The sequence below is a fragment of the Fukomys damarensis genome, unplaced genomic scaffold (assembly GCF_012274545.1).
Source record: "Fukomys damarensis isolate Sample0158 unplaced genomic scaffold, DMR_v1.0_HiC HiC_scaffold_25, whole genome shotgun sequence".
Taxonomy (NCBI): Eukaryota; Metazoa; Chordata; class Mammalia; order Rodentia; family Bathyergidae; genus Fukomys; species Fukomys damarensis.
In genome coordinates this window covers 9414081-9425427 of record NW_022900937.1, presented here as the reverse complement: position 1 = coordinate 9425427, position 11347 = coordinate 9414081, and the positions used below count along the sequence as shown (strand labels likewise).

At 38.8% G+C, this 11347-nt stretch overlaps 1 protein-coding gene across 2 annotated transcripts; it reads right to left on the bottom strand.

The window, feature by feature from the left end:
• Positions 1-852: 852 nt before the first annotated feature.
• On the bottom strand, positions 853-9424 carry LOC104847836 (alcohol dehydrogenase E chain). Of its 2 annotated transcripts, none has more exons than XM_010603393.2 (6): positions 9322-9424; positions 6536-6637; positions 5917-6055; positions 3246-3333; positions 2932-3151; positions 853-1209 (listed from the first exon to the last, which is right to left on the bottom strand). In XM_010603393.2, the coding sequence occupies exons 1-6, from the start codon at positions 9337-9339 to the stop codon at positions 868-870; spliced, it is 909 nt and encodes a 302-aa protein (XP_010601695.1). In that variant the 5' UTR covers positions 9340-9424; the 3' UTR covers positions 853-867. The 2 variants fall into 2 exon arrangements, with proteins under 2 accessions (XP_010601695.1, XP_010601691.1); XM_010603389.3 differs by having other exon boundaries at positions 9258-9325.
• Between the last annotated feature and the right edge of the window lie 1923 nt (positions 9425-11347).

Genomic DNA, 11347 nt, shown 5'->3' with positions numbered 1-11347 from the left:
ATAAGGAGGCAAATATTGTTACAAATGTCCAAAGTCTGGGTTGTCAGGGAGGTTGTTGGTTGTTTTATCACAATGCTCAGGTAATATGAGAGTCACTTCATTTTTTCATTCATCTTAATCATATCTTTTGTTGGTGAAAAAGACATACTGTTACATTATCACAATTTCTCTCTTGTCCACTTGGCAAGTTTTGTTCATAAGAGATTTTTATTCTATTGTCTATTTCTGAAAAGGACCTGTTTCAAATTATACTTGGCCTCCCTAAAATGTATCCTGGTTTAATCATAAACTACACCCATTATTCCAGAACCTCAAATGCAGTGCAGAAACCCTTCCTCTCGAGGCAGTATTCTGAACTGTAGTGAAAGCATGGTTTATAATTTCCCAAGATATATATGATTGATTAGTCTTTGATTTTGATACTTCATTGTTTTTTGAAAAGCATTTTCTGTTTGCTGTGTGCCACGCATGGCAGCCTGCCTGTGGTAAAACACAGCGACTCATGAAAGCAAGTGCCTTCCCTAGGCTATATCTTCTTTTAGTAAGATAATACTTGGTCCACTACTGTTTTGGACAGTTTTCAGAATTTATTGAAACACAAAAAAATTTAAGCTATATTTGTTAATAATATAGAAGAAAAATAAATTTGCTAATTTGAGTGCAGACTTTGTATTATTTATATTTCCTTGTTCAACTCTTTTGCTACCAACCCAGATCATTAATTGATAATGGCTCACTTAAAATATAAACCCTGCCCATCAGTAAAGAAATATTATCTTATGGAATATAGGATTTCTCATAACCTTAAATTTAACCATCCAAGTAACAAGCAGGAGATGGAAAATTACATTTCTAAAATATAGTTACTCATAATATCGATATTTGATAGCCTAGAAGCATATTCCAGGTTGCAGAAGGTGAGCTACCAAAGCAAGTATTGGTACATACCATGGTGTCGAGCCGACCAATGACTTCAAAGGAGAAATCCACGCCTCCATTGCTCATTTCCTTCAGCACTTGCTCAATGGGTTTGTCATAGTCTTGGGGGTTGATGCACTCAGTGGCACCCACCTCTCTGGCCTTTTTGAATTTGTCTTTGTTGATGTCCACTGCAATGATCTTGGCTGCTCCAGCAGCTTTGCAGCCAATGATAACAGAGAGGCCAACTCCTCCCAAGCCAAACACAGCACAGGTGGAGCCCTGGGTGACCTGTGTTTGCGGAAAAGGTAAAAGTAGATTGATACTGATTGTTTGTTAGAAAGTGCCTGAGCCATATAAAGTTCCAGCCGTTGTTTCCTCTCAGGAGCTACTCAGACTCCATGTTGCCCTGCTGCCAAGCCTCTTTGGGCTATGGTTACATCATATTTAAATCAAGGGTCTCGAACTAAAGCAGTGTTTCTCAAACTGGACTATACATGAGCCTCATCTGGGAACTTTCAGAAATCACAGCATCCCTGCCACAGCCATGCCAATCAAATCAGCGTTACTTGCAGGTATGACCCTGTCCCCAGGGCACTCCAATGGAGAGCCCGGAGAGCCACTGAGCTGAATAAGCTTTGCACTTTAAGTATCAGTGACTCTCATCATGATGACATGACAATCTCAGATCCAGCTTCACACACAAGAGCAATTTTGGGGCTATGATACAAATGGATGAGGTTACTCAGGAAACAACTATAATCTAATCAAACTCAATAATTAACTCCTTCCTTAGTTCAGTAAGTTTCTGTGGACATAGGCAATGCAATGAGATCAGAAAATAGCTCTGAAGCCACTGGCTGTGGCTGCTGAACAAGCCCAATCTTCTATAGTCAGCATTTGGTAGACAAAATATCCCTGTCCCAGGTAAGCTCATATCATAGCCCAGGTAATATCATAAGTGATAATTCATTGTGTGTTCACTCACTCATTCCTTCATCAAATGTTATTAAATGCTATGAAGCACAATACCGTTTTCCACTTGGAAATATGGGGCTCGTCATTGTGAGTCAAAGGTGCTAGTAATTCTGTATCGTGATTCAGATCAAAATCTCAGGAGAGATTCCAGCCTCAGATCAAATACTTACCAGCTTTACACATGTAGGCAAATGGCTTTGTGTCTGGACCTCAGTTTTATAAAACAAACCATGCTATAGCATTTGAGAAGAGGTGTCTAGAACGAGTTTCTACTGATACATTCCACTTCTGATGCATGTGTGTGGTGGTAAGGGAGATGTGGTACTGAAATCCCATACAGAGCGGCAGAAATGTGACGCCTCATTAATTTCACAGAGTGGGTGACCCTGGGTGTGAGGCTGTTTCAAGTAAGGTTTGGAATACACTGTTGACCTGAATCCTGGACATAGTGAATACAGACACATTTGTCCTTACAAACAACTCTTTGGAGCCATTGTTTATCTGATGTCTGATGCATCAGAGCTGTTGGTTCCTCACTGCTAGTGAGAGAAGGGTGGTTTATCTTCAGCTTTCTCCTCTGGGGTCATAGAGAGGGAGGAAAAGGATGATCTAGTAGCTTCTTATTTTAAAATTTGAAATAGAAAAAACCCTTATATTTTGTTTACATTGGCTCCCTCAACCTAGCAGAACCTATTGCCCTGATATGTGTACCTTTGCACTCTAATTGTAAAATAAAATGAGCCCCCAAGTCTAAAACTCAGCAGTCTCACAAAAGCAAATATAGAAGAGGTGTTGAAAAGGAAATCTTTACTTTTCTTTTCTTTACCTAAGTATCAAGAGCCTTTTGTGATAAACAGGTAAATTTCCTAGAACAGGTTTTCACTTTCTTTCTACTTTTCCATAAATTCTACTTTTTACTTTTCCATAAATTATCACCTCCACAAATCTATGAAAATAACCCATGATCCCTAGAAAAAACTTCTTCCCTATGGCTGCTGGCAGGCTGAGTGTATCATTATCCATGGCCAACCCTACCTTGGCCACTTTGATTGCAGAGCCATAACCGGTGGAAAATCCACAGCCGATGAGGCAGACTTTCTCCAGTGGTGCAGCTGCATCGATCTTGGCTACGGAGATCTCATTCACCACTGTGTACTGGGAAAAGGTGCTGGTGCCCAGGAAGTGGTGGATGGGCTTCCCTCTGCAGGTGAACCTGGTGGTGCCATCCAGCAAGGTGCCCTGAGGCTGTGCCAAACTGGTCAGTGAAACACAGACACACAAAGGACATGAGATGGAGCACAACTAATGTGCAGCTTCATTAGCAGAGCAAGAAGAAGGAAGACACCTACTCGTTTTTCAAACAGAAGTTGCTTTCCGGGTGTTTACAATTCCTGCATTTTCCACACTGGGGAGTAAACAGTGGGATGACTTTATCACCTGGAAGGGAAATACAATATATTGTTTTCAATTTCTACCCAGGAATTAATAACGTAAGTAAAGCTCACACATAGAGGCATGTGTCTTTGAAAATTTCTCCAAGAAATACAGTCCAGTCACAAGTATATCACTGGTCATTGCCTTCAGCTCTACTATCCATTGGATTCTGTGTCTGAAGATATTCAAATAGGACATGAAGGGGCAGATAACAACATGGATTAAAAATTATTTCCACTATATTAATAGTTGACATTATTGTGCACACTGACTTTACCTGGGAACTTCACACATCATCACACTGAATTCTTAATGAGAGCTTAAATATTATCATGGCAAACATAAATATGAATTTTAGCTTCTATGAGATGTTGGAAGATGGGATGTTTTGTACAAAGCTACAATACAGTTAAATAAAAATAAATATTATTTCAATAAAATTGTAAATATTTAATCATTGGTTACATTAAAAAATGAGAAGTTGGATCATCAGTCTTCAGCTTTCCAGAGTCTGTGTTTATCTTTATTATATATGAAATTGTTTTAAAATCATGTTTTCTTGTTCTTTTATTGAGCTTATTGGTTCGTTTTAGGTATATAGTACAATTACATTCACTATTGGGATCTTGTACCTTTACATGACAGGTCTTGGTTCTCAGTTTTTCCCCTTGTCCCTGCCCTCCCTTCACCCTCTCCATCCCTCCCCATTTACAAACACTTTATTTCCATTATGTCATTTTTTCCTTTCCCTTATTAACGTTCCCCTACCCTTCCCATTTTCCCTACAACTTTAGCCGTTTTCTTCCCATTTCACATGGTCAATTATCTCATTAGGATCATATGTACTATTATAGTTTTTCACACCAGAGAAACTAAAAAATGTTCCTCATCACTGGTCTTTCATAAAATGTAGATGAAAACAACACTGAGATTCCACCTCTCCCCACAAAGAATGGCTGCTATTAAGAAATCAACCAATAACAAATGTTGGCAAGGTTGTGGGGAGAAAGGAAAGCTTCTCCATTGTTGGTGGGAATGAAAACTGGTGCAACCACTATGGAAATCAACATGGAGACCTCAAAGAGGTGGGACTAGGGGTTCCATTTGACCCAGCCATCCCTCTGCTGAGTATCTTTCCAAAAGAATTAAAAGAATCTTACCACAGTGATATAGGTGCACCTATGTTTATAGCCACACAGTTTGTAACAGCTAAAACTTGGAAGCAGCCTATTTGCCCATCAGTTGGAAACTGGATAAAGAAGATGTGCTTTTTCTATAAAATGGAATACTACTCAGCCATAAAGAATGATAAATTAGATCCATTCTTAGGAAAATGGTTACATATTGAGGATATACTCCTAAGTGAAATAAATAAGTCACACATATGTAAATACCGAATATTTTCTCTGGTGTAAAATCATGTTTTTTAAAAGTTTAAATTAACAAAAATGGCAGAAAGAATTCAAGAAATTCCATTGAAAATCTTAACAATGAATTATGTTCTTTCTTTCAGAATAGCAACAAACTCAAATAATTTTAGCTAGGAATTTATGAAAAAATCAATTTTTTCTGCTGTAGATAAGGTAGGGAAATAGAAAAATGGTCACATTTTTTTCTAACTAAAAGAAATAACATTACCTCAAACAGAAACTATGCTCTTTGTTTTATTTTCTGTTCAGAGTTTAACAATGTATTTGGAAAAGATGGAGGATGAATCTACTGGCTAAAGTGATGTTTTAAAATTAAACATAGCTCGCCTTTGAAATCATATGGCTATGTCTTCAACCAGACTCAGAAAAAATATTGGGCTATCACAGTTTATGAGTAAATGTGAAGATGGCAGCATAGAAATGGTTTGCTAATTCACGTCTCATTATGAAAACATAATGCTACATAATGAGATTAGGATTAAGTAGTAAAATGAAATCATTATTCATTTGCAACCAGTTCAAGGATAACCGTGACTAACATTTGAAAAGTGACATTGGTAGCTGCGGGCTTCCTGCCATGCTTCTTTCATTTCCTTCCCTCTGCTCTCGTAATGGTTTCATGAGCAGGAAGGAGGCCATCTTGGAAGAGGAAGTTGGTGAGCAAGTGTCACAGCAGAGCTGACAAGAGACCCTGATAACTCACTCACAGCCTTGCAGCCCTATCTTGTGAAGTCTCCACAGAGCAGTGTCATACACGGATCTAGAGACTGGGATGTAGGCTTCCGTTTTTTCCTTGTCCCATTTGTAGTTCTGCTTGGATCTTGACAGAGTCAGGGCTCTGCCACACTAACAAGGAAGCTATTAGAAAAGAACTGCACTCCGATGGGCCCTGCGTGCTTGTGATCCTCATGTACATCCAGCCCTAACCTGGTGCCTGGCATGGAATATAAACTCAATAAACAGTTACTGAAGGAGAAAATACATGATCCTTTGTATGTAGCGTGCCAGAGTCGGGCAGAGAGAAAGGAAAAGGGGCTGCCTTAATGTTCCCAGCTCAGCCAGGACCTTGCGCACCCCTAGGTGTCGCCATTCCTGATCTCGCCTGGATGATCTTGGCATCATGAACCAAAGCACATTGAGTGAGTGAATTCTATACCTGGCTTTACTGAAGTCACCCCTTCTCCAATGCTTTCCACGATGCCAGCTGCCTCATGGCCTAGAATTATAGGAAGAGGAAATTCAAGGTGTCCAGTAACCACATGGTCATCTGAGCGACAGATTCCTCCGGCCACCATCTACAGATGAAAGGGCAGATGATAAGATCCAGAAATGACCATGACTTTCAGAAGATTTAACATAGTTTCCCAAAATTTGGCTTCTAAAGAGTTCCAAGATCTTGCTAATAATTCACCTTTAGGGCCAGGGATTTAATTCAGTGGTGACACCGCATACCTTGTAAGCACAAGGACCTGAGTTCAATCCTCGGTACAAACAAACAAACAAACAAACAACTCACCTTCTTTCCAAATATAAAACAGTTATCTTCAAAAATATCCAAAACTCTCCTCAACCTTTCTTTTCTGAATTAGCAATTTAGAATAATCCTGTGAAATGAGTGATCCTGAATTTTTTGTTTTGTGTAATATGCAAGAGTTCATACTTTTTTGTGGAGGCAAACATTACAGATTAACACCAAGGAAATATCTAATGTTTACTGATTTTGAAATGTTCTGATTTTTAGACCTACAGTGAAGGAGAAGTAGAAAAGTTTTCACCTTAATACGAACTTCATGGGCCTTAGGTGGAGCGACCTCCACCTCCTCGATGGAGAAGGGTTTATTTATCTCCCATAGCACAGCTGCTTTGCATTTTATGACCTGGAAAAGCAGATAGAAAAATGAAGCTTTTGCCATCAGTGATTGTGTCTCTTCACCTTTGTACATACAATATCTAGCCCCATGTCTCCATAGAAATGAACGCATCTGCTTTACAAGAATAAAAATACCTTTTAAAAAATGTGTAAAGCAACAGCAGAGTGACAGAGAAACACAACTAACTTTATAAGACATTGAGATGAAACAGAACACATTCTTTTAGGCCACCCTTATGTTGTCCTTTTTTTTTTGTACCAGAGATTGGACTTGGGACCTTGTGCTCATGAGGCAGGTGGTGGCACTTATGTTATTCTTTTTTCTCTCAAAAGGTTATTCCTGATACTTCTTCCTATTGCTGTCATGGATTTGCTTATACACAACCATTGACTTATACATGAAGTTTAATTACCATTATTTTGATAATGTCAGTGTCTGTTCATGTAGTCTATTTATCCCCTTGCAAAATTTTCTGCTTAAGCCAAAAGGACCTGATCTTTTTCCTTTTTTAAATGATAGAGTCTTACTAGGTAGTTCAAGCAGGCCTTGAACTCATATGTAGCACAGGATGGCCTCAAACTCTCAGTGATCCACCTACCTCAGCTTTCTAGGTGCTGGGATTAGAGGTGTGTGCCATCATTCCCAGCAAGTCCTGATTTTATAATAATCTCATACTAACCTTTGCACAAAGGATGACTTCTTTTCTATTTGTCTATGTCTCCTCTTTAATTTTGTTTCTCTGCCTCTTCTGTGTGACTTGGGTTTATACTACTCTGGTGACACAGCTTTGGCAGTCTATTTTGATATGTAGCTCATGTACTGGAGCTCCTTCCAGATTCAATTTAAGCTAATATTACAGAGGTGATCGCTGGTAGCGTGTGTGAGTGAGTGTGCATGCGCGTAAGCTTTCATCTACACATAACTATTTCAAAACTGGAGAACTATATATATGAATTTCTAGATATCTCATCTTCCACATGAACATTCCTCAATTTAAAGCTGAATATATATTTTCAGTGTTTGGAAATAAACCATAAAACCTGTCTTCACTGCAGTAAAATATGTGCAGAGAAGAGGGCCTCTTTAGAGAGAATTAGCACAATCGCAAATATGATAGAAAAAGTTCAGTTGGAATCTGTTCTTCTGACAACTGACTTTCATTATTAATTCATCAAATCTGATTTTATGGAATGTACACAATGATCAGTGCTGAAAGAAGAATGAGATACCTGGAAGTGATTTACTGATGGTGAGTAGGTCCTAATTACTGGGGACCTTGGAATTGGCAGGCACAGTGTAGCCTGTGCTACTAGGAAAGTGATGGTGAATTATTGCCTTATTTTATAGATGAAAACATCGAGGCTCAATTGACTTAACGATTGAGTAATTTTTCCAAAGTCAAAAGCTGGCTGGGTTGAAAAGTGAGATCAATCCCGTGTTGCCTTTTCTCTCCCACCACGTAACAAAAACTTGAATAACAGCAACAATGATAATAATAGCATAACTAACATATATTGATTAATTTCTAGGCACCCGATCCTCTGCTGTATGCTTCTGAATATTAACTTAATTATCACAACTTCCTTATAAAATTTTTATCTCCATCATCATTTAGCATTGGAGGAAAGTAAAATGCAGGAAGAGGAGCATACATGAGGGGCTCCCAGGGTGCTAAGTGAGAGGACTGATTGCCTGTTACTGCAGTTATGACTTTCTCTAATGTGCTTCCTTTACATGTTTTGCTCTGTGGATTCAGTGTTTCTTTCAAGGTGATGATTGCTAACTTTAATTTGTATTTTTCATAACTACTTTTCTCCAGAAATGTACGGTACCATTGTAAATATTACCCAACGATGAGTGAAGTGATGTGAGGTAGAATAAGAACACTGTCAGCTGACCACTTATGTAATTTCCAACAAGTGTCCCACTGTTCCCTCGCACTGTGTGTCTAGAAACCTGAGAACCTGTCAAGAGAGTTCACACAACCAGGTGCAGGATGGAGCTATCCACTCCGAACACACAACTATCCTGGAAAGAGTTGCCCAGGCTTTTGCAATTAAACAAGTAAAGAGCATGAATTAATTATACTGAATGTCTGCGTGCAAGGCTCTGTGACTTCCACACAGTAAATGAGTAAGTTCCATAAAAGACAGAATCAAGTGTCTGTGTCCTCAGTGCTAACAAGTAATTCAAGCTTTATAAGTACTAATTTTCCATAAAATCTGATTAACTTTTGCATAGAGAAAATACTGTTTTATAGGGTTTCTCTAGAAAGTCTTCGCAATCGAATTCCTCAAATATATCTACTCCCAAACTTAATATTCATGCATTCTTAGGAAGAATATGATTGCAAAGACTCACACATTTGAATTAAGTTTTTTAAATAAAAAGATAACTTTTTGTAATGTTAGACTTACAAATTAGTCACATTTAGCTTGGAATGAATGAACACTTTAATAAACTTATTCAATGTAGGGAATACTTACTAGTTCCAGGTTCAATGATATTGAAGAATAGTTTACTTCTACTGCAATTCAGTATTCATCATATATTATAGCATATATTACACACTGTATTTCACTCTACACTTTCTTATGCTGACGTTGGCTTTAGATTACTCACCAAACTGCGTCATTTTATCTATTATATGAATGAGCATATACTTCCAACAGTGAAATCTTTTTGCTTACTTTTCCTGCAGTGCTCATGTTGCTTTTGTCTCCTCTGCAGGCCAGAAGGATGAATCCCCAGGCTTCGTTCCTGCTCCAGTACACAGAGCAAAATGTGTTGCACAAGAGTTCTGCTTGCTTAAGTAACAGTCACTTTCACACGTGATCTTGTGTTTTAACTACACCTATCATTTTGTTCTCAGTCAAGTCAATTCAGAAAGTAAAGGAAACAGAACTATCTTGAAATACTGGTTTGTGACGTACCAGTTGTGCAGAAAACTGATTTCATTAGGTAAAATACTTCCTTATATGTCCTATGTCTCTCTCTGTTTCTCTGTATCTCTCTCTCTCTTTCTCTCTTTGTACGTCTCTTCCTGTCTCTTTCTCTATGTGTCTTTCTCTGTCTCTCTCCCTCCCTCCGTCACCCCTTATTCCTTGTCTCCCTCCTTAGTCCTACTGAAATTACAGTTCTTTTCTCATTTGTCTTCACTAAACTGGGTGGTGAGGATGAAGTTGTAAGCAACAGGAGAATGAAGGGAGACAGACAGTGACATTCTGAGGATGCTGATGGCTCCAGCACTCCCTTCTTTGTAAGAGAGAAGCAGACACCATGGATGCAAAGGTGCTCACTGCCCTGTCATTTCTTCTGTCCACAGTACTGGTCAGCATCTGCTGAACACTTCTCGCAAATGGGTGGACAAATGTGATGGAGAGAGAGGCCTCTCCCTTGCCAAGGTGCTGTCTGGGCAGAGATCATGGCATGGGCTGGGGTCAGATAGACTCTCTTCCTTATAAGCTGTGCATATTTGGACTTATACAAATTTTACCTCCTTTTTAATCTGTAAGATGGTAAATAATAGTACCAACTTACTGAACAATGTAGAATCGAAGAAATGACCCATGCAAAACTAAAATGCCACTCGGAGGAAGCTCAGTTAGTGGGGGAGAAAGGCACACAGGAAGCAACTGAGCCTGCCTGAGAGGTGCTACATCCAGGGAAGGGAGTTCTGCCAGAAATACTCAGAAGAGTCTTGGCAGATGGCAGACATTTGCAATACAGACTAAAGAATCATGTTGGAAAATTGACCCAAAACCTCATTGGAACGTTTCTCTTGTCCTGTGTTTTTTTTTCCTCATTAAGTTTATTGGTACATTTTAGGTATACAGTACAGTTCCATTCATCATTGGGATCTTGTACCTCTACATGACAGGTCTTGGTTCTCATTTTTTCCCCTTGTCGCTGCCCTCCCTTCACCCCTCCTCCCCTGCCCCTTTACAATCACTTCATTTCCATTTTTCATTTTCTCATATTTTTTCTTTTCCCTTATTCCCTTTCCCCTACCCTTCCCACTTTCCTACACCTTTAGCCCCTTTCTTCCTGTTTCACATTGTCCATTATATCATTAGGATCTTATGTACAATTGCAGGTTATTCACACCAGAGAAACTATTCAGTATTTGCACATGTGTCCTGTGTTTAATGTCAGGAGTTCACGGAAGAGAATATGAGTTTGATTTTTTAAAAATGTTTTTAAAAATTATTTAATTTTATTGGTACATTTAAGGTATACAATAGAGTAACCTTCATCATTGGAAATCTGCACCTCTACATCATCCGTCTTGGGTGTTATTTTCTCCACCCCTCCCTATCTACAAAGACTGTGTTTCCATTTTTTTCTTTTTCTCATGTTAATTCCATTCCCCTCTTTCTTTTCCCCTGCCCCTCCTATTTCCCCTTCCCCTTTGCACCTTTTCTTCCTATTTCACATTATCTATTACACCTTTTAGTCGTTATTTACACTTTCAGTTTCTCACACTAGAGAAACTATTCAGTATTTACACATATGTGTCCTATTTATTTCACTTAAGAGTATCACATGAATGTGCATCCATTTAACTATAGTGTCCCTAGTTTCTCATGTTGTATTGATTCCTGAAGGCCACAGTCCATGGAACTACTTAATTACATACAATCTGCCAGTACATATCCCTAAACATAAACTCCATATTTCTCTAGAGTTGTCAGCAAATCCCAGTGTTGCCTCTGT